Source organism: Apium graveolens, chromosome 7 (assembly GCF_009905375.1).
Source record: "Apium graveolens cultivar Ventura chromosome 7, ASM990537v1, whole genome shotgun sequence".
In the NCBI taxonomy this organism is placed as follows: domain Eukaryota; kingdom Viridiplantae; phylum Streptophyta; class Magnoliopsida; order Apiales; family Apiaceae; genus Apium; species Apium graveolens.
In genome coordinates this window covers 246,712,767-246,736,618 of record NC_133653.1, presented here as the reverse complement: position 1 = coordinate 246,736,618, position 23,852 = coordinate 246,712,767, and the positions used below count along the sequence as shown (strand labels likewise).

General features: G+C 41.1%; 3 protein-coding genes across 3 annotated transcripts; 2 read left to right on the top strand and 1 right to left on the bottom strand.

Annotated features, from left to right (window-relative positions):
* Positions 1-6,456: 6,456 nt before the first annotated feature.
* On the bottom strand, positions 6,457-9,764 carry LOC141674601 (uncharacterized). The gene is made up of 3 exons (XM_074481312.1): positions 8,614-9,764; positions 7,584-7,800; positions 6,457-7,479 (listed from the first exon to the last, which is right to left on the bottom strand). Exons 1-3 carry the CDS (start codon positions 9,762-9,764, stop codon positions 6,457-6,459), a joined length of 2,391 nt encoding a protein of 796 aa, XP_074337413.1.
* A 10,585-nt stretch (positions 9,765-20,349) lies between these two features.
* LOC141674600 (uncharacterized) lies at positions 20,350-21,012 on the top strand. Its single transcript, XM_074481310.1, has one exon. It carries the CDS (start codon positions 20,350-20,352, stop codon positions 21,010-21,012), a length of 663 nt encoding a protein of 220 aa, XP_074337411.1.
* A 92-nt stretch (positions 21,013-21,104) lies between these two features.
* On the top strand, positions 21,105-21,773 carry LOC141674598 (uncharacterized). Its single transcript, XM_074481309.1, has one exon. It carries the CDS (start codon positions 21,105-21,107, stop codon positions 21,771-21,773), a length of 669 nt encoding a protein of 222 aa, XP_074337410.1.
* The last annotated feature ends 2,079 nt before the right edge of the window (positions 21,774-23,852 follow it).

The window sequence follows — 23,852 nt, the reverse complement described above, 5'->3', positions numbered from 1 at the left end:
CCTACGGTCTGGATCTAATAGTACTCTGACGCATCCCAGGCATCCAGATGCCCTACAGTCCAAAAGGCACACCTACGGTCCAGATTAAAAGGTATAGACCCCTAAACCCTAGTAGGAGGCCTATAAAAGGCAGGACAGAAGGAAGGTTACAGGTTACATACTATTTCTCTCACATATACTTACATACACACACGTACATACCATAATAATACTTGCATAATTTCCGTTTTGCCCCCTTTTCTCCTTAAAACCCTTTCTCATCCTCACGTCGGAGGTGCCGCTGGGACGCCACCCCCCTCCGGTTCTGTTTTTTAGGTTCCCACCCTACAGCTACACCGCTCGCCACCGCCATTTCTGTCCAAACGGAGTTTGAGTCCGAGCTCGGCAAGGAGAAGACTCCGGGGTGATTAGGGATTATCATTGGCGCTAGAAGGAGGGGTCGAACCTCCGTCCGGTGGTGTTCATATCCACAACTTCTACCCTACCCAGCAACTTGGAATACCATCCCTCAGTAAGAACGCCACTCCCAATCTCTTAAATCTGTTTTTTATGAATTATATTACTGTGAGTTTGTGGTACTGTTGAATAACCATGACTACAAGAAAGAGCAAAGCGGCCGTTTCTACTTCTCTCATTCCACCTCCACCCCAACCTAGGGATGGAGATATGAAAGATCTGGATGAAGGGCCCCCCATAACCCAGACTTCATCTCAAAATCTCAAACCAGGAGACTAAAGAATAGTCATCGAGAAAGCTGCCCATAAGCACACTGGGACTTCCGCCAACCCCTGGGGAAACATGACCCCAGATCAGATACAGGCGGTGATGGACCTGTGGAAGGAAAAACATAATGTCGAACCTGAGACCCGCCCAGGGGATCAGCGTGAACGGTCAGGAGAATCCCGGGGTTCCGTCTTTGATCGGATTGCAAAGAATTTAAAGAAACCACCAGAGGATGCCAGGGATGAGATAAAGAGAGTTGCCCTCCGAGAGAGGATTCGGAAGGAAGAAGAAGCCAAAGCTCAAGAAGCTATCAAAAAGAGAGTCTGGGAGGAAGAGGCAAAGCTAAAAAGAAAGGCACACCGGATTCATGTTTCTTCCGATTTGGAGCTGGAAAAGGAATCTAAGCAAGAACAAATGGCCCGGGTCCTTCGGGATCTCAAAAGAAAAGTAAAAGGCGATATGGAAGTGGGTGCGGCAGCCACCCCGTTCACCAAGAAGTTGGAATCTACCCCCAGAGAATCGGGCCTGAAACACTTCAATTTTGACTCTTTCGATGGGCTGGCTGACCCCGATGAGCATCTGAACTATTTCGAGCAAATCTCTAATATTTATGATTATAGTGACCTAACCAGATGCCGATTCTTCGCATCAACATTAAAGGGGGGAGCTCAGAAATGGTTCAGCCGCATTCCATCCCGGAGTGTGGACTCCTGGAAAGACTTTCGCGAGATATTTTTGAAAAGATTCAGGGCCAACCGGATGAACGAGCTGCAAATGTATCATTTGGAAACAATCCAGCAAAGAAGCAAGGAGTCCCTCCCGGAATTCATCAAAAGATTCCAGGAAGCAGTTAATCAACTCTCCAACTTGGAAAAAAAAGAGGCAGTGGACATTTTTCGAAGGAACTTACACCCAATATCCTGCGAAGGCTATGTTAAAGACTTGATTCATAGAGAGCCTAGCATCAGCATATGCCTTGGCGTCAAAGTTCAAAAAGGAGAATGATTTCCTCAAGTCAATGAAAATGAATAGAAGAATACATGATGATGATGAGTCTCCGGAGCGACGCTCGTCGTCCCGGAGAGATAAAAGATACAAGCTTGACAGGCAAGCCAACTACATTCAGCAATCTCGGGGAACCCCACCCCGGGAGACATACGCCGAATCAAGAAAGAATGAAAGGAAACCCAAGACCAAGAAAGAACCCAAGCTGGAACCGGAGTGAACACCCCTCAACAGGCCCCGGGCCGACATTTTGCGCGAAGTTAAGGGTAAGGCATTTTATTATCCGCCAAAACCCTTGCCGGCGCCTCCCGAGAACAGAGCCCGGGACAAGCATTGTGGCTATCATGATGATCATGGCCATACCACTGAAAACTGTTTCTCCCTCAAGATGTTCATAGAAGACCAGATCAAGAAGGGAAACATGAACCGGTATCTTCAAAGGAGGTTGAATGACAAAGACAGGGCCCCGGGAAGCGGCAAAAATGCGGTGAACGTGGCCTTTGGAGGCACAGCTTCACCGCCCCGGAGCCCGGACCAGGAGAATGACGTGATGATGATCCAGCCCCTGGAAGATGAGCCGATCTGTTTCTCTTATTCTGATTATGAGGGACTCGATCCAGACCACAACTTAGCATTGGTGGTAACCCTAGATGTCGCAAACAACGAGGTAAAAAGAATTCTAGTTGACAACGGTTCCTCTGCTAATATTGTATTCGAGCACACACTTAACAGGATGGAGCTTGGCCACCTCCGAATGGACCCCTGTCTTGAAGACCCCTTGTATGGATTTGGAAACACGATGATTCCAATCCGGGGCGTCATTTATCTCCCCATTATCTTTGGAACTGCACCCCAGCAGGTCTCTCATATGATGAAGTTCTATGTGATAAGCGCAGCCTCCTCATACAATATGATCCTTGGAAGGCCAACTATCACCAAGCTTAGGGCAATCCCCTCAACTGTTCACTTAAAACTCAAATTCCCCACCCCGGGAGGCGTCGGAGAATTGAAAGGAGATAGGGAGATGGCAGGGAGATGCTATGGTCAAGCCTTGGTCATGGCAGAAACGGAACCGGAGAACAAGAAAAAGATAATATCCTTACCCAAAGGACAAAGCAGAAAAAAGCATCGGGAACACCTCAGTAAAAGGGCCCGCTTGGATGTAAATATGATTGAAGACTCCGGGTACAACGTAACCAACGCAGATGCCCGGATTCAGAAATTTGTAGAAAGCAAGGAGAAGACAAAGGTCGAGCCTGCCCAACAGACAATTGAAGTAGAGTTGGAACCCGGGAACCCCACCCGGAAAATCAAAGTCGGCAAAGGCTTGGAAACCGCCTTCCAAAAGGAGCTTATCGATCTATTGAAGGAATACACTGATGTGTTCGCTTGGTCCCCGGAAGACATGCCCGGGATTGATGAATCCGTGGCAATGTACAACCTGGATGTAGATCCAAAACAAAGACCAATAAGCAAAAACGAAGAAACTTTGCCCCGGAAAGACAGCAGGCAATCGATCAAGAAGTTGAAAAGTTGTTAAAGGCAGATATTATCTGTGAAATTAAGTATCCGGATTGGCTAGCAAATGTTGTGCTAGTCAAGAAACCCAATGGAAAGTGGCGAATGTGCGTGGATTACACAAGCCTCAATTCGGCGTTTCCTAAAGACTCATACCCCCTGCCCAACATTGACCAGCTGATAGATGCAACCTCGGGTCATGTTATGCTAAGTTTCATGGATGCTTCTTCGGGATACAACCAAGTTAAAATAAATTCGACAGATATCGCGAAGACGGCATTCATTACACATCGGGTTGTCTACACTTTTGTTATGATGTCGTTCGGGTTAATCAACGCCGGGGCAACATACCAGAAAATGATGAACACCATCTTCAAAAGTCAGCTGGGCAGGAACATGAAATCTTACGTCGATGATATGATCTCTAAGTCGGTCATAATCCCGGACCACGTCAAGGATCTCAGGGAATGTTTTGACAATTTGAGGAAGTACAACATGAAGCTGAACCCAGAAAAGTGCGCATTCGGGGTCCCCTCCGGGAAGTTTCTTGGTTTTCAGGTCAGTGAATGGGGAATAGAAGCCAACCCGGAAAAGATCAAAGCTATAATAGAAATGACAGTCCCCCAGACTCAGAAGGATATTCAGAAGCTCGCAGGATGCTTAGCAGCCCTTCGAAGATTTATCCCAAAATTGGCAGAAAGGTGTTTGCCTTTCTTTGAGTTGTTAAAAGGAGCCCAGAACAAAAAGCTGATCGACTGGACCCCGGATTGCCAAACAGCGTTTGAGGAAGTCAAGCGACATCTGATGAAACCGCCTATTCTATCAAAAGCAAAGCCCGGGGATCACTGTTTACGGGTAGTAAACAACGTCAAATGCCTTATAGACGAGTCGTTGATAGCTTTAGCTATCAGTTTTGTTCAGACACTCGTTTACCTATGGAATAGGGTATTCTTTTGCGTAAATGGGACACCAGACCCAGATTTCAGCAAATCTGCAGCAGACAATTCAGAATCCATATCTAATATAATTCTCATAATTAGAACAAACATAAATCATGTATATATTAGTATATATACAGATTACATAATCATCTTATGATTATAAGACTCACATGAATATCATATATTCCAAACCATACATATATAAGCATATTATATCAACATCAAATCATGGCGAATCACGTACATGCTCATATATCGAAAACAGTTACACACATAAATGAATTAAAAACTTTTCGCAAGTAGCTCTGATGCCATTGAAGGGTTTTTAGCACATAAACGCAACGAAAACGTAAATTTAAATCTTAAAAAAAACTGAAACCCTCCGTAGGATCCATGCGGAAAATAATATTTAATTCGTAGTTCAGTATGTTTACCTTAAGAAGCTTTACGTTAATGGAAAGATGGAGGTCTTTAATAGCGATCCAAGAACGATGAACGGAAATCCCTAGCAACTGCTCCTCAAGTGTGAAGCACTCCACCGGTATCCACCAAGAGTACAATGTGATGGAGGAGGAAGAGGTTGAGAGAATTAGTTGCCTCCCTCTTGTTCTACTTTAGAATTAGGGTTAATTATTTGGGTTGAGGCAAATAGGGTTTATAATAGTATATTTATAGGCAAAAATTTTAGCTGAAAATTTTCCATAAAATATTATTATTATTAACCCTTTAATTGATTATTCTTATTAACCAATTAACTAATAATTAAAACACCTTTTAATCATTAATCTCTTTTCTAAACACTTTTAGAAAAATAATTCTCTCACTTGATTTAATTTCCAAAATTAAATTCTTAATTAATAATATTAAGAATTAATTAAATCTCATTTAATCAATTATTAAATTTGCTAATTAATTATTTATTTCACAAATAAATAATTACCAACCATTATTAATTAATTCCTCCGTCATTAAATCATTCTCTTTTATGGTGTGACCCTGTAGGTTCAATATTAAGCCGGTAGTAGAAATAAATAATAATAAAACTATTTTATCATTATTTATATAAATTCTCTAATTCATTAAATATGATTAATTAATAAATTAATCATATTTATTCTACATCGTGAGGGATACTTCTCAGCATATCGCGACTATCCGGATAATACGAATTCACTGCTTAGAATACCAAGAACCTATTCAGTGAGTAGTTACCGTACAATCAATTCCTTCTACCCTGTAATGTCACGATTAAATACAAGGCATGGAACTTGTGTCAAGCCTATCTTATTTAATCATTTGCTTTCCCATTCACTATGCTTAGTTCTATTTAATGTAAATTAGAAACTCCTTTCTAATTTCATTCACTCTAGCCACAGATTCCTGAACTAGCATAAGTGGATCAGCATTGAACATTCTCTTCCTTCACTGGAAGGGGTAGATCCTTTATTAATCATACACTATCTTCGTGTACAAATTCCTATACCCAGTAGAGCCCTTATAATTTTCCCTGGAGACTAAGAACTAAACCAAAGCATAGTTCAGTGTACACAAGATGACTATGATGACCTCAAGTCTAAGGATACTTGTACAACTATCACTCTGTGAACAACTGCTGACACGTGAGTGAACTCCATCAGTTGTTCAGCCATGTGAGTCATGTTCAGTAAACTTATTCTATAATAAGCACCTACATACTAGCTATAGTGTCACCACACAAATGTCTATGAGAACAGACATCCTTCATAATGAAGCGAGCATAGTATGTACCGATCTTTGCGGATTACTAATTACCAGTTAGTAATCCTACGACCAGGAAATCTTTAAGTTTAGAGTTATCATCTTTTAGGTCTCATTATTATGATCTCATCATAATCCATAAAAAGCTTTACTCTAAAATATAGTATATCTTATTTAAGCACTTAAATAGATAAAGCCCGCAATAAAACCAAAACAAGTCTTTTATTAGTATCAATGAAATCAAAACATATTACATAAAAGTTATTCCTAAATCATCATACATGATTGGACTTAGTACACATCTCTTTCACGAATGACCTTCAAGAACCGAAGGAATATAAGTCAAACCATAATCCATGGTTCCTTTTAAGTACTTGAACACTCGGCTTAAAGCTTTCCAATGATGTGAACTTGGTTTGCTAGTAAACCTACTAAGCTTACCAACAACATAGGCTATATCTGGTCTAGTGCTTATCATGGCATACATGAGGCTACCAATCGCTCTTGAGAATTCAAGTTGAGATACTACAACTCATTTACTAGATACTAGCTTAAGACTAGGATCAATAGGAGTACTAACTGGAGAACAATTATTAAAGTTAAATCTTTTTAGAATCTTCTCAATATAATGAGATTGAGAAATTGAAATACTATTTTTCGTACGCTTGATCTTTATACCGAGAATCACCTCAGCCTCTCCTAAGTCTTTCATGTCAAAATTAGATGACAAAAATTTCTTGGTTTTATCCACTTGATTTTGGTCAGTACCAAAAATCAACATATCATCTACGTATAAGCAAATTATAACTCCTTTACCAGAAGCATCAAACTTACTATATACACATTTGTCTGCTTGGTTAAGAAGAAAACCATTAGACAAAACCACACTATCAAATTTTTGATTCCAATCTTTTGGTGCTTGTTTAAGACCATACAAAGATTTCTTCAATTTACACACCTTGTGCTCACTACCAGACATAACAAACCCTTCCGGTTGTTTTATATAAATCTCCTCATCTAATTCACCATTCAAGAATGCGGTTTTTACATCCATCTGATGAATTACAAGATTGTGTATAGATGCAAGTGCTATCAACAACCTGATAGTAGAAATCCTAGCAACAGGAGCATAAGTATCAAAGTAATCAATCCCTTCTTTTTGTCTAAAGCCTTGTATAACCAATCTGGCTTTAAATTTGTCTATGGTACCGTCCACTTTCATTTTTCTTTTGAAGATCCATCTGTTTCCTAATGCTTTACAGCCAGAAGGTAGATCACTCAATTCCCATGTGTTATTATTCATAATAGATACCATCTCATCCTGAATAGCTTCTTTCCAGAATGCAACATCCCTTGATGTCATTGCTTCATTAAATGTTTTTGGATCCTCCTCAATAATAAAACAATATTGGTACTCAGACTTAATCTCAACCTCATCTCTTGAACCTTCAACCAAATAAAGTTGAAAATCAGGTCCAAATGATTTGTTTTTTCTAGCTCTAAAACGTCGCCTTGGTTCAGAAGGTCCATGAACATCTTCAGTTGAACCGGGTTCCTACTGAAAGAATTATGAATCATGTCTCTTGGTCTAGGTATAGAAGTAAATCTATTTTCATCAAAGTCAGCATCTCTTGACTCGATAATCGTATTCACAGATACATAATCATTAGGTTCTAATACATACAACCTATATGCAATGGAATGCTCAGCATACGCCACAAAAATACAATCTAAACCTCTTTCACCCAAGTTTCTCCTTTTGGGTTCAGTGAGCCTTACAACTGCTCTACATCCCCAAACTCTCAGAAAACTCAATTTTTGTGGCTCTTTATACCAAAGTTCATAAGGGGTAAATTTATTCCTCTTAGTAGGAATCCTATTTAACAAATAACAGGCTGTTAACATAACCTCACCCCAAAAACCTTCATTCAAACCCGAATAGGATAACATGGAATTAACCATCTCTTTCAAAGTCCTATTCTTCCTTTCTGCCATACCATTTTGTTGTGGTGTATAAGGAGCAGTGATTTGATGTATTATACCAGTAGATTGAAAGTATACTGGATCATAATACTCACCTCCTCTATCAATACACAGATTTTTAATCATAGTACTTTTATGTAGCTCTACTTCTTCTTTATAGATTTTAAATTTATCAAGAGCTTCATCCTTAGTATTCAATAAATAAATATAGCAATATCTAGATGCATTGTCAATAAATGTAATGACATATTTTTAATTTCCCAACGAAGGTGTAGCATGAAAATCACATAAATCGCTATGTATCAGTTCCAACACTTCAGATATTCTGTTTACGTCCTTGAAAGTCTTTCTGGTTATCTTAGTTAACATACATATTTTATATTTCTCATTGTTTATATCAATAGCCGGTATGAGACTCATTTTAGACATATCCTTTATTCTTTTATAATGTACATGTCCCAATCTAGCATGCCATAATTTAGATTTATTCGAATTATTACTAGCATTATTAGAAGCCATACAAACAGATTCATCATCAAATAAGACATTAACATTCAACATAAACATGCCATTACATAAATAACCAAAGCCAACAAAAGTACCATGCTTTGACAAGATATACTTGTCACTTTCATACACTTGTTTGTAACCACAATTATTCAATACAATACTAGACAAGAGATTCTTTCAAATTCTAGGAACGTACAACACATTATTTAACAATACATATTTTCCAGAAGTAAAAAAAAGCTTTACATTTCTTAGTCCTTTTATTGGTTCAGTTGCAACATTTCCCATCTTTAAAATAGATCCATCTTCGATTGGTTGAAAATCTTCAAACCAACGAAGATCTTTACACACATGACTTGTTGCTCCAGAATCAATCCACCATGCAACATTATCATCCTGCACATATAATGCCTTAGATATTAGTGACATATAATTTTGCCCAGAATTATAATTTTGTACTAAAATCTGACCTTGTTGCTTTTCTGGATCCTTAGATCCACTTAGACCAGCGTTATACTTGCCTTTACCAACCCGAAAATCCTTCTTGAAATAACCAGATTTGCCACACTTCCAACATGCCAATTTTGGTTTCTTGTTGGAACATGTATTGTTATTTTCTTTAAACTTCCTCTTCTTACCATTGTCTTTATTTGAATTCTTAGAAGATCCACCATCTTCAACCATATTTACAGAAGAGTTACCGACTTGATTATTTCCCTTACGATTATTCTCAATTTCTTGAGCCCTTAAAGCCTCTTCAATTCTGAAGTGACTTCCAAGTTCAACCAAAGTCATCTCTTCCTTATTATGTTTTAGGGTGTGTTTGAAATCTTTCCACGAGGGTGGCAGTTTGTTTATAACACTAGAAACTGAAATGGATTCATCCATTTTCATGTCGTGTTGAACAAACTGTCCCAAAATCCTTAACAGTTCATTATACTGTTCCATGATCGGTCTAGTATCAACCATTTTATAGTTAATAAAATTACTAACCAGAAATTTTTTGCTAGAAGCATCTTCAGCCATGTACTTGGATTCAAGGGAATCCCACAATTCTTTTGCAGACTCAACATTTTGGTATATATCAAAAAGAGAATCAGACATACCGTTCAAGATGTGACCCCGACAGATGTAGTCATCATTCTCCCATTTACAGCGTCTTCTAGTCTGTTCTACAGTTTCCTCCTCAATCATTTTAGGCATTGGAGCACTCAAAACGTACACAACTTTTGATGTGGTTAACAAGAAATGCATCTTCTTTTGCCATCTTCTAAAGTCATGTCCCTCAAACTTGTCTAATTTTGCAAACTTGCTAGTTATGTCTTTTACAGATTCGTTGTTCGCCATCTTCAGAAAACAAATTTGTTTCAATCTTTGTTGTAGAAAAATGGAGGATAACTTGGATTATTCTGAAGTCTTGACAAACAATTTCAGATTGAAACAATTCAGTGGTTATCCAAACTTTTCAACCGGATAAAATCAGAATATAAGAATAGAGAATGATGTATTTAATGTGAATTCAACAACCAACCTTTTATTTTTTCTATCTCCATGACCAAATATGTTGCAAGTATTATATAGGTGTCCAAAAGACATGTCCTAAGACACGTCCATACATGTCCAAAAAACATGTCCTAAGACACATCCATACATGTCCAAAAGACATGTCCGAAGACATATCCATACATGTCCAAAAGACATGTCCTAAGACACATCATTTGAGGTATGCGGCTGTGTCTAAAAGACATGTCTTTTCACATTAACACTGTTACGACCGGTATTTTTGTGTAATATTATTTGTGGATTTGGTATAATATTAAAGCCGAATGAAAATATATTCAATGATTGTACGTTTGTATGAGTGAAAATTTCTGCATTATAAATTTGTTGTAGGCAGTATATGATTTTTCAAAGTAAAAGTTTATTTATTTTCTTTATTTTTGATTTATAAAGAATATTCTAAGCCTTGGGAAAATTTTCTTTTAAAAGTTATTTTGTTCACAAATTTTGAGAGTGATTTTATAAAATTTCTAAAAATCTAAGTTATTTTATGGTATAAATTTTGTAATTTTTGAACTTTTATTTTATTTTATAAAAAATCTTTGAAAATTAGTTGCTTAGTAATTATCAACTTACATGGTTACCCTTGCATGCAAATACTCTTCTATTCAACTAAGGGGCAAGGAAGGCATTTCCAACCCCACTCACTTTCATTCCACTAGCCAAATTACCACTTTGTCCTTGCATGCAAATCTACCTAACTATGTTGGAAGGCTACTCTTGTAAATTCTCATATCCACTCACTTGTGGTAAAATCAAAAGCATAAAAACCAAACAAATATGATTATCACTCCACTTTCACTCCACCATTTCCACACCCCCTCCTTTCTCCCCCTCTCCTCTCGGCTCCTTCCTCTCGGCTTTTTGGCCGAAGCCCTACCCCCTCCCTTTTCTTCATTCTTCATTCAAGCTTCCATCTCCCATTCAAGTAAATGTTACTTCCTATATCTTGATCATATATAATCCAAAGAAGTTTGAGTAAAAAGTTTAATTTTTGATCTTGCATGGCATAGTTTTAGTTGGAACTCAAAGTATAATCTTAATTCTCATGGATGAAAGGTTGTATTATTGAGGGAACTACAAGGAATGGTGAAATGCCAAGTCATGAGAATGAGGCTCTTGATTTTAATGGTTATTTTCCCTTCCATTTCATTCGGCCATGACCTTGAGGGAGCCGAATGAATGGTTCTTAATGATGTTTTGGTTGCTTTGTTTCATTTTGTGTATTTTTGTGATAATAACATGAAAATCTTAGTGAAATCTTGGTAAAAACCTTTGCATGCTAGGTGGTCATTTAGATATAAACCATGATAGGTTTGCATGTTGAGTTAAAATGAAAATTTATTTGGAAAGCATGTTGTTTTGATTAGTAAGACTCGAAGTCATGCATGCATGCAAATTTCTCTTGAATTCTTGGAAGTTCTTGATCATTCGGATTAATATCTTGATAGCAAACCTTAATTGCAGTTAAGTTAAGATATTAACTAAGAATTGTGCTTCTTAAAGGTTAAAGTTGTTGTCCTTGAAAACTTGATGACTTGTAATTTGTATAATGTGATTTCCTTTGTTTTACTATGCTGCACCTTAGGTAAGAATGATCTCCACTAAGTCAATTTTGAGTGTAAGGGAGTTATTTCAGTAGATCACCATAGTTAAGTTATGGTTTGGGTATTTTGGTTGTTGGTGGTTGGGTTGTTAAGTGAGAACCTTGGAAGAAAGGAGAGTCTTAGTTTCTGCAGAAAATCAGTTTGGTACCCTGAGGTTTAGAGTGAGTTTTGACCATGTCATTATTGTGCACTTTGAGGCCCATGCCACCAGAAGCTAGCATTAGGAGTATATAAAAGGTTTTAGGTGTTTGTTGGAGGTTTACAAGTCGTTTGGATAGGTGCACGAGTAGAATCACAAAATCTGTCCAGCAGGGGACAGTTTTGTTGCAACTTAGAAATAGGAAGTTTTGACCATGTCATGGGTAGGCCCTCATTAGGCCCTGTTGGGCCTTAGTTATAGGGAGTGTCAGAGGAGTTTTTACAACCATATTTCATAGGATTTGAGTTAGAACCATGTGTCGCAAGTTAGTTCAAGTCAGGCCGTTTTCTGCCCAGAAAAACAGGGGAACCATGGACTTTAAGCTTAGGCCCAAGGAGGCCCAAGCTAGGCCCTTGAGCCACATCAAGTTTGGGAGATGCCTTATGGTCAGAAGAGTCTAGTGTAGAAGTTTTATAGGTAAACTTGTAGTTAAAGAGTGTCTAATGCACTCAAGAAACCATAGATGTCATTCTGAAATTTACTCCAGTGAGCACTTTCACTTACCACATAGTTTTAGAGCACTTATGAGTGAGACCTAGGTTCACCACTATGGTTGCAAGATAGTATAAATCCATTAGAGTAAAAGGCCCAAGTTAGGGTCAATAGGTTTTGGATAGTTTAGTAAAGGCACATCGAGTTAGGAAGCCAAATTTGGAGACTTAGTCTAGTTTAGCGACCAGGTGACTTAAGTTGTGGGTCGAGATCATCCAAGCCTAGTGTTGCATTATGATGTTTGTGATATTATTTGATATTAAAATATGATATGTGAGTATATGTGGCTATGTGGACTATGGTATTTATAAGGTGATTATAAATTGAGTGCATATAGGCCTAAGTGCCATTTGTGTTTAATTTCGGGTTGTAAATAGGTTGAGTTGGTGAGAATATATTATAATGAGGTTATTACTATTTATGTAGGATCTCGAGACGAGGGTAAACTTGTCATAAAGGTCGAGTAAAGCTTCCAGTTGCTCCTACCAGCCAGACCAGACTAGCCTTTCTCAAGGCAAGTGATTCAACCTGTCTTTCGTATTCACTGCAAATGTGTAATAATTAGTTCATATATATTGATGCGATTATCCTGAGTTATCTTGATATACTTGAACCAAGCGATTCTTAAATCTATCTTTATATTATATATAAATGCCATGAACCCTCAAGTACATATTGCAAGTAGATCAAAAGTCGTATCACGCTAGTATATCAAAGTAATTGGAATACCATGATAAAATAATGATTTGATATAATATTTGATTGATCCTCTTGATTAACATGCTATTGATTCCTAAAATATTGACATCTCACCCAGATGTTTGAACCCCAATAGAAACTGTACTTTGATACCTAAAAGCCAGATATTCTTTAAAGTTGTTCTTAATTGATTGATAACCCTTTTTCTTGGCCTAAAGTTCGACAATCTTGAATTACCTTGAGCTAAAGATCATTTCTTCATACCTTAACACCCCTAGTATTCATGAAGCTTATCTTCTTGATGTTCTAGTACTTGTACCTTGTCAAAAATATTTGCTTTAAGCCCAGTTTGGCATTATTCTTTCATGTTATCCAATAGCCTTGCTAAATCTCCTTGTCAAAGTTCTTGTTTATGGAAACCTCTCAATTACCCTAATATAGTAAAGTCTAGTGGATCATGGCCCTGAGATTTAGTGTCATATTTCCAGTGTTTTAAGTTGATCTATAATCCCTTGATAAAAATGTTTACTACTTGAGAGATTTTATCATAAATCGGCATCAGTTTTTGAAATAATTAAAATATGGATTTTCAGTCCCAAAGGGGGATAAATGTTTCTTTGAATAGTGGATCTGGACTGAGACGCGAGTCCTTTCCACACTTATATTGTAGGCTTAAAAGTTGCCTAGGGATCCCATTAATGTTTTAGAACCCAGCGAGGTTCGGGATTACTTCGTGGCTGATCACCGGCTGTAATCCGTAGCGTCATAAAATGATTTTGTTTAAGTTATGATTTGGAAAATGTTTTTATTCAAGCAAATGATGCCATCACTCAAAGTTTTATCTCTTGTTAACATTGGTTATGCCTTCGCATTGTCATTCTTTTATATATATCTCGATTTATGTTTTGTACCATATAGTTTAGCACGTGTTGAGCATTTGGCTCACTCCTTGCTTTACCCTGATATTACAGCTAGCAGCTATGGTTAGATTCAAGCAGACAGCACGTAAGACCTGTGACGCCGATGTGTATGTCCGAGCTCAGTTAGAATAAGAGATAGTTTTGTGTGAGGACCGATATTAAAATCAGTTGTAATAGATGGTAGTGTTGGGCTGTTCCAAATCCTAAACTGTAAGATCTTGGATTCAGTTATGTTTACTTTCTTTTAAATATTGTAATAGTTATATTTATTTTGTTTGTTAAGTTGGGGGTGTGACAAACACGAACCCCCGCCAATACCGAAAATCATAATAAACTCAAACAAGCATGCACTCCGCATTCTCCCGACTTGTTTGATGAAATATTACAATCACATTGGTCAACTAGTTAATCTAATTACACTAAAATATCTAACAACAAATGTTGATAAAGGTGAAGGTCTTTCAATGGACTTCCCACGTATTTAGTAAGCCTCGGATGTATATCAATAGGAATCTTAATCGGTGTAGCAGTTTGCATATTGAACTCTTTGAGAATATCGACCAAATACTTGTGTTGAGACGCGAAGAAACCGACAGAACTTCTATCCACTTCAAGACCCCAAAAGTAGCTGATTTTACCTAAGTCTTTCATGTGAAACTTGGTTGAAAACATACTTTTGAGATTGTCTATTTCAGTTCCAGGGTTCCCAGCAATCAAAAGATCATCAACATATGCTAGGACTAAAGTAATTAAGCTAGCATCTGTAAGTGTAAACAGGATATAATCAGATTTATATTGAACAAAACCAAGACTTACTAGAGTGGTGGGCAGCTTGGAGAACCAGTTATGGGCGTTTGTTTCAAGCCGTACAACGATTTTTTCAGTTTGCACACAATTACAGGTGTTTTGTTCACTATAGACAGACTATCGCCTTTAAAAATTCTGCAACCCAAGTATGTATAACCCAAAGGCTGTTTCATAAATACGGTTTCTTCCAAATCACCATGCAAGATTGTGTTCATCACATCTATTTGGACCACTATCCACTTATTGAGGGTTGCCACTACCAGAAGTGCTCGAATAGTAGCCGTTTTAGCTAATGGAGCAAACGTATTTTCATAGTCAATTCCATACACTTTCTTGCAACCCAAGATTACCAAACGGGCCTTGTACCTTTCAATACTTCCATCTGCCTTAAACTTTGTTTTGAACAACCATTTACTTCTGATGGCCTTTTTATTAGGAGGAAAAGTCGTTATTTCCCAAGTGTCATTTCCCTCAAGAGCTTCCAATTCCATGTTCACAGCATCGATCCAGTGCTGCTGTGTAACAGCTTGATAAAATGATTTCGGATCATCTACTTATGTTATTGAAGTGAGAAAGCACTGGAAAGTAGATTGCACTGGTTGATCAACCATAGTAGCACATATAGTTGTACACGTAGATTATGGCTTAGTCACGTAAACTTCCATCCAACCTGGAGGTTTCTTTTGCCTCTATGATCTTCTTATATCCATAGGTGATGCTGTATCCTCAGTTGAATGAGAAGTCTTTATTTCTTCTGGAGTGTCATCTTGAATTGTGTCTTCAGAGTTTTCCTGATTACTTTCTTGCCAATCATTCAACAGTGAATTGAACTCATCATAATCATAAGCTGGAGTATTTGTTGGCACTACAGTCACTGGCATCGGGTTTGATAGCCTATAATAATACAGGCCCAATAACAGAGGCCCAAGGCCCAATAACAAGAGCCCAGGAAGTACTCAGCTATAACCTTAAATGGCCCAGTACACGTGGCAACATCACAACCGTCCAGGTACCTTGGATCCAGAACGTTCCTACGGTCCAGATCCGATAGTACTCTGACGCATCCCAGGCGTCCAGATGCCCTACAGTCAAAAAGGCACACCTACGGTCCAGATTAAAAGGTATAGACCCCTAAACCCTAGTAGGAGGCCTATAAAAGGCAGGACAGAAGGAAGGTTACAGGTTACATACTCTTTCTGTCATATATACTTACATACACACACGTAAATACCATAATAATACTTGCATAATTTCCGTTTTGCCCCCTTTTCTCCTTAAAACCCTTTCTCATCCTCACGTCGGAGGTGCCGCGGGGACGCCACCCCCCTCCGGTTCTGTTTTTTAGGTTCCCACCCTACAGCTACACCGCTCGCCACCGCCATTTCTGTCCAAACGGAGTTTGAGTCCGAGCTCGGCAAGGAGAAGACTCCGGGGTGATTTGGGATTATCATTGGCGCTAGAAGGAGGGGTCGAACCTCCGTCCGGTGGTGTTCATATCCGCAACTTCTACCCTACCCAGCAACTTGGAATACCATCCCTCAGTAAGAACGCCACTCCCAATCTCTTAAATATGTATTTTATGAATTATATTACTGTGAGTTTGTGGTACTGTTGAATAACCATGACTACAAGAAAGAGCAAAGCGGCCGTTTCTACTTCTTTCATTCCACCTCCACCCCAACCTAGGGATGGAGATATGGAAGATCTGGATGAAGGGCCCCCCATAACCCAGACTCCATCTCAAAATCTCCAACCAGGAGACTAAAGAATAGTCATCGAGAAAGCTGCCCATAAGCACACTGGGACTTCCGCCAACCCCTGGGGAAACATGACCCCGAATCAGATACAGGCGGTGATGGACCTGTGGAAGGAAAAACATAATGCCGAACCTGAGACCTGCCCAGGGGATCAGCGTGAACGGTCAGGAGAATCCCGGGGTTCCGTCTTTGATCGGATTGCAAAGAATTTAAAGAAACCACCAGAGGATTCCAGGGATGAGATAAAGAGAGTTGCCCTCCGAGAGAAGATTCGGAAGGAAGAAGAAGCCAAAGCTCAAGAAGCTATCGAAAAGAGAGTCTGGGAGGAAGAGGCAAAGCTAAAAAGAAAGGCACACCGGATTCATGTTTCTTCCGATTCGGAGCCGGAAAAGGAATCTAAGCAAGAACAAATGGCCCGGGTCCTTCGGGATCTCAAAAGAAAAGTAAAAGGCGATATGGAAGTGGGTGCAGCAGCCACCCCGTTCACCAAGAAGTTGGAATCTACCCCCAGAGAATCGGTCCTGAAGCACTTCAATTTTGACTCTTTCGATGGGCTGGCTGACCCCGATGAGCATCTGAACTATTTCGAGCAAATCTCTAATATTTATGATTATAGTGACCTAACCAGATGCCGATTCTTCGCATCAACATTAAAGGGGGAGCTCAGAAATGGTTCAGCCGCATTCCATCCCGGAGTGTGGACTCCTGGAAAGACTTTTGCGAGATATTTTTGAAAAGATTCAGGGCCAACCGGATGAACGAGCTGCAAATGTATCATTTGGAAACAATCCAGCAAAGAAGCAAGGAGTCCCTCCCGGAATTCATCAAAAGATTCCAGGAAGCAGTTAATCAACTCTCCAACTTGGAAAAAAAAGAGGTAGCGGACATTTTTCGAAGGAACTTACACTAAATATCCTGCGAAGGCTATGTTAAAGACTTGATTCATAATGATACGCCACCCCGGGAGACATACGCCGAATCAAGAAAGAATGAAAGGAAACCCAAGACCAAGAAAGAACCCAAGCTGGAACCGGAGTGAACACCCCTCAACAGGCCCCGGGCCGACATTTTGCGCGAAGTTAAGGGTAAGCCGTTTTATTATCCGCCAAAACCCTTGCCGGCGCCTCCCGAGAACAGAGCCCGGGACAAGCATTGTGGCTATCATGATGATCATGGCCATACCACTGAAAACTGTTTCTCCCTCAAGATGTTCATAGAAGACCAGATCAAGAAGGGAAACATGAACCGGTATCTTCAAAGGAGGTTGAATGACAAAGACAGGGCCCCGGGAAGCAGCAAAAATGCGGTGAACGTGGCCTTTGGAGGCACAGCTTCACCGCCCCGGAGCCCGGACCAGGAGAATGACGTGATGATGATCCAGCCCCTGGAAGATGAGCTGATCTGTTTCTCTTATTCTGATTATGAGGGACTCGATCCGGACCACAACTTAGCATTGGTGGTAACCCTAGATGTCGCAAACAATGAGGTAAAAAGAATTCTAGTTGACAACGGTTCCTCTGCTAATATTGTATTCGAGCACACACTTAACAGGATGGAGCTTGGCCACCTCCGAATGGACCCCTGTCTTGAAGACCCCTTGTATGGATTTGGAAACACGATGATTCCAATCCGGGGCGTCATTTATCTCCCCATTATCTTTGGAACTGCACCCCAGCAGGTCTCTCATATGATGAAGTTCTATGTGATAAGCGCAGCCTCCTCATACAATATGATCCTTGGAAGGCCCACTATCACCAAGCTTAGGGCAATCCCCTCAACTGTTCACTTAAAACTCAAATTCCCCACCCCGGGAGGCGTCGGAGAATTGAAAGGAGATAGGGAGATGGCAGGGAGATGCTATGGTCAAGCCTTGGTCATGGCAGAAACGGAACCGGATAATAAGAAAAAGATAATATCCTTACCCAAAGGATAAAGCAGAAAAAAGCATCGGGAACACCTCAGTAAAAGGGCCCGCTTGGATGTAAATATGATTGAAGACTCCGGGTACAACGTAACCAACGCCGATGCCCAGATTCAGAAATTTGTAGAAAGCAAGGAGAAGACAAAGGTCGAGCCTGCCCAACAGAAAATTGAAGTAGAGTTGGAACCCTGGAACCCCACCCGGAAAATCAAAGTCGGCAAAGGCTTGGAAACCGCCTTCCAAAAGGAGCTTATCGATCTATTGAAGGAATACGCTGATGTGTTCGCTTGGTCCCCGGAAGACATGCCCGGGATTGATGAATCCGTGGCAATGTACAGCCTGGATGTAGATCCAAAACAAAGACCAATAAGCAAAAACAAAGAAACTTTGCCCCGGAAAGACAACAGGCAATCGATCAAGAAGTTGAAAAGTTGTTAAAGGCAGATATTATCTGTGAAATTAAGTATCCGGATTGGCTAGCAAATGTTGTGCTAGTTAAGAAACCCAATGGAAAGTGGCGAATGTGCGTGGATTACACAAGCCTCAATTCGGCGTTTCCTAAAGACTCATACCCCCTGCCCAACATTGACCAGCTGATAGATGCAACCTCGGGTCATGTTATGCTAAGTTTCATGGATGCTTTTTCGGGATACAACCAAGTTAAAATAAATTCGACAGATATCGCGAAGACGGCATTCATTACACATCGGGTTGTCTACGCTTTTGTTATGATGTCGTTCGGGTTAATCAACGCCGGGGCAACATACCAGAAAATGATGAACACCATCTTCAAAACTCAGCTGGGCAGGAACATGGAATCTTACGTCGATGATATGATCTCTAAGTCGGTCACAATCCCGGACCACGTCAAGGATCTCAGGGAATGTTTTGACAATTTGAGGAAGTACAACATGAAGCTGAACCCAGAAAAGTGCGCATTCGGGGTCCCCTCCGGGAAGTTTCTTGGTTTTCTGGTCAGTGAATGGGGAATAGAAGCCAACCCGAAAAAGATCAAAGCTATCATGGAAATGACAGTCCCCTAGACTCAGAAGGATATTCAGAAGCTCGCAGGATGCTTAGCAGCCCTTCGAAGATTTATCCCAAAATTGGCAGAAAGGTGCTTGCCTTTCTTTGAGCTGTTAAAAGGAGCCCGGAACAAAAAGATGATCGACTGGACCCCGGATTGCCAAACAGCGTTTGAGGAAGTCAAGCGACATCTGATGAAACCGCCTATTCTGTCAAAAGCAAAGCCCAGGGAGCCTCTTTATCTCTATATTGCAGCCGGAGAAAGAGCGGTATCCTCTGCACTCATCCGGGAGGAAAATGGTTCACAGAGCCCGGTATACTATCTAAGTCAAGTCCTGAAAGATGCTGAGACCCGGTACCCAAACTTGGAAAACTTCGCACTGGCTCTTGTGCACTCGAGCAGGAAGCTAAGGCAATATTTCCAAGGTCGGGAAATCAGGGTAATCACTAATCAACCACTTCGCAAAATCATCCATAAGCCAGATGCCTCTGGGAGATTAGTCAATTGGGAAATTGAATTGAGCCAGTTCAATATCAAATTTATCCCAAGGACAACTATAAAGGCCCAGGTTTTGGCCGAATTCGTTATGGAATGATCCTTTCCTGAAGCCCCGGAGACAACTAAACTCCAATCCGGAGAAGAAAAGGAGGCTAGCAACCGAGATTCTTAGACATTACATGTTGATGGTTCAGCAACAGCCGAGAGGTCCGGAGCTGGCCTGATCCTCTCCAGCCCGGGCGAATTCACGATCCAGTAGGCCATAACCTTCGCTTTCAAAGCAACAAACAACCAGGCTGAATATGAAGCTCTGCTCTCCGGACTCAGGTTAGCCAAATCCCTTGGAGTAAGGCGTTTAACCATCTATAGTGATTCTCAGATTGTGGTAAGACAGACCAACGGTGAATATATCGCAAAAGACCCCAAGTTGGCCCGATATTATGAAATGGTAAGATCAATCCTGGAAACCATCCCGGACCCAACCATCCTGCAAATAAACAGAGAAGAAAACACAAAGGCAGATGAGCTGTCCAAGCTCGTCCAGAATACTTCGGATTTAAGCAGTTCAGTCTACTTCGAGGAGCTCGGGGCACCCAGCACCGACCGACCAGAAGTCCTATGTGTCAGCAGCCCGGACAACTGGATGACTCCTTACGTAGCTTATCTTAAGGATGGGACCCTGCCAGAAGACCAGAACAAGGCACGCTATCTCAAATATAAGGTCGCCCGCTTCTTTTTAGAAGATAATCAGCTATACAGGCGAACCTTTTCTGTCCCGACTCTAAAATGTGTTGACCCGGATGAGGCAGATTATTGTCTCCGGGAGGTACACGAGGGGATCTGCGGAGATCACTTAGTCGCTAAAGCTCTAGCCTACAAAGTTATCAGACAAGGTTACTATTGGCCCGCCCTCCACGCTGACTCCGTTGCCTATGTGAAAAATGCAGCAACTGCCAAAAGTTCAGCAATGTGCCGAAGCAAGCTTCAAGCCTCCCCGGGCCAGTTCTCTCCTCGATCCCATTCGCTGCCTGGGGAATTGACATCATGGGTCCTTTCCCTCGAGCAAAGGGAGATCTTCGTTATGTGCTGGTGGCGATCGATTATATGACTAAGTGGGCAGAAGCCAAGGTTATGAGAACCATCAATCAGCAAGACTGCATCAAATTCGTAGATTCAATTGTGATGAGGTTCGGGATACCGATGGTTTTAATCTCGGATAACGGGCCGCGGTTCGTGGGTTCAGATTTTGGAGCCTATCTCAAGGAGCTCGAGATAAAGCACAGGAAAGCATATGTGGCCCATCTGCAAGGAAATGGACAAGTCGAGATCACAAACAGGACCATACTCCAAGGTTTGGAAAAGAGACTGAAAGATTCTAAAAAGAACTGGCCGGATGAACTCCCGAAGGTTTTATGGTCGTACCGAACCACCTCCCGGACCGGAACCGGTGAGACTCCATTTAAGCTTGCCTATGGTACCGAGGCCCGGCTACCGGTGGAAACCAGATCCCCATCTCATAGACTGGTCAACTTTGACGAGGTCTCCAACATAGAAGGCTTCAGAACCAACCTTGAACTCTTGGATGAAGTAAGAGACCGGGCTGTAGAAAAAATGAAAAACTACAAGGAAAAAACAAAGCTTTACTTTGCAAAGAAGGCCAAGATAAGAGAATATGTGGTGGGAGATCTTGTACTCCGGGACACCGAAGCTTCGGACCCAACTAACCAAGGAAAACTGCAACCGAACTGGGAAGGCCCCTACACAGTCAAGGAAGTGCTTCGTCCGGGAACTTACAAGCTGAACTACCTCAGCGGGACCGAGGTCCCCAACACCTGGCACGGAACCCGACTAAGAAAGTTCTACCAGTAAAAGAAAGGTGCATATTCTGGGAATATCTCTACATTTATACTATAATATTTTGATGTAAACGCTATTCCCATTCACCCCAGAATGTAATTTTTTGTTTTCGATATGAATGACAGATTCTACTTTAAGTGTTCCATAGTTTGAATCAATTTCATTATGTTTCTTATTTATTTACCATCGCATTTAAAAACACAGCCCATGTGTACTTAGGAAATTTCCCCCTGCCCGGGGTCCTATAAAAACTCAACCCGCGAGTACTTATAAAATTTTTACAAGTTAAAAATTGTTACCCTAACCCGGGGTCTGCAAAAGCACAGCCCGTGTGTACTTTGAAAATTTCTATCAAATGGAAATTTACCCCTGCCCGGGGTCCTATAAAAACTCAACCCATGAGTACTTATAAAATTTCTACAAGTTAAAAATTGTTACCCCAACCCGGGGTCTGCAAAAGCACAGCCCATGTGTACTTTGAAAATTTCTATCAAATGGAAATTTACCCCTGCCCGGGATCCTATAAAAACTCAACCCATGAGTACTTATACAATTTCTACAAGTTAAAAATTGTTACCCCAACCCGGGGTCTGCAAAACCACAGCCCATGTGTACTTTGAAAATTTCTATCAAATGGAAATTTACCCCTGCCCGGGGTCCTATAAAAACTCAACCCATGAGTACTTATAAAATTTCTACAAGTTAAATATTGTTACCCAACCCGGGGTCTGCAAAAACACAGCCCATGTGTACTTTGAAAATTTTCTAACATATACAAGTCAGTAACAAAGGAAAGAAAGAAAAGCAAAATCATATTAAACAACCCCGGGGAAACACACCCCGGGGGGCAAATCAAAGTCATCCAGATTACAGACAAGATAAGTTAGCCAAAAGGCTGAGTTCAGACAATACTAAAAACAAAGAAACGGAAATTACATGCCAAGAAATGGCAAAGTCTTCAAGCTTCTGCTGCAGGCTCGGCAGGAGGAGAGGGAGGCTGCTCAGGATCACCTTCCGGAATCGGAGGCTGCTGGGCAAGTGGCAATCCGGGAGAAGGAGGGATGTTACTAGACGTTCCGGCACCAGACCCCATTGCCTTGATAGCTTCCTTCTCCTGCTCCAACCGGGTCTCCTCTTCAATATACCTCTCCAGGAAGACGTCGATGGTACCCTGAGGCTCTTCGTTGAGGTACTTCGAAGCAACATTCAAGCAGATCTGGATCTTCTCCAGCGCTTTGTCATTCAGCTCTTCGAAGTACGCGGGAGTCCCCCGGAACCCAGCCAGAAACTCTTCGGGAGTGGGCCGGGCGGCAAGATCATCCTTCAGCTTCTTATTTTCCGCCCTCATCTCCCGGACGGCAGCCTCGGCCCGGTCCTGCCTCTCCCGGATCTCGTCAAGAAGTTTCTTATGAGCAGCAGCCTCCTTGGAACTCGCCTCCTTCAAATCCTGGATCTCACGGGACAGCCTCTCAGATTCAGTCTTGTAGACCTCAGTAGCATCAGCCTTCGCATGTAGGCTCCGGGTTATGCAAACCAATCCAGCAACCCGGGAGTTGGCCTGGAATCATTATACACCATATTTAGATGATACGAATACAAGAAAATAAAATGAGGCAAGTACAAAATCGACCCCTCTTCTCCCTTCTCCCCGGAACATGACCCTTGGACCCCTCTTCTCCCTTCTCCCCGGAACCCGCAGGAGCACTTTTCCTCTTTTAGGCGCTGGAACCCTCGTCGCGTCCCCTTGTTGCACATCTTCGGCCCGGGGCTCGTTGTTCACGATCGTTGTCCTCCCCGGACGAGACGGCGCCGCCTTCCGGGCTGCATCTTCCCCTTCGCCGACCTTCTTCTTCCCGGAGTCCAGGCTCGTCATTCCTCCAATCCTTCGCAGCTTGGCTGACAAATCCTTAAGCTGAGCAGACATGTTCGGGGGATAGGGAATTAACTTCGGAATACCTGAAAAGGAGAACAACAAAACATCAGTCCCGGATACAAGCAACCAATAAAAGTTAGAGCAACAAAATAAAGCTAAGGCAAAAGACTTACAGCCGGCAGCATGCATACTTTCATTGCTATTAAAAGTGTCCCGGG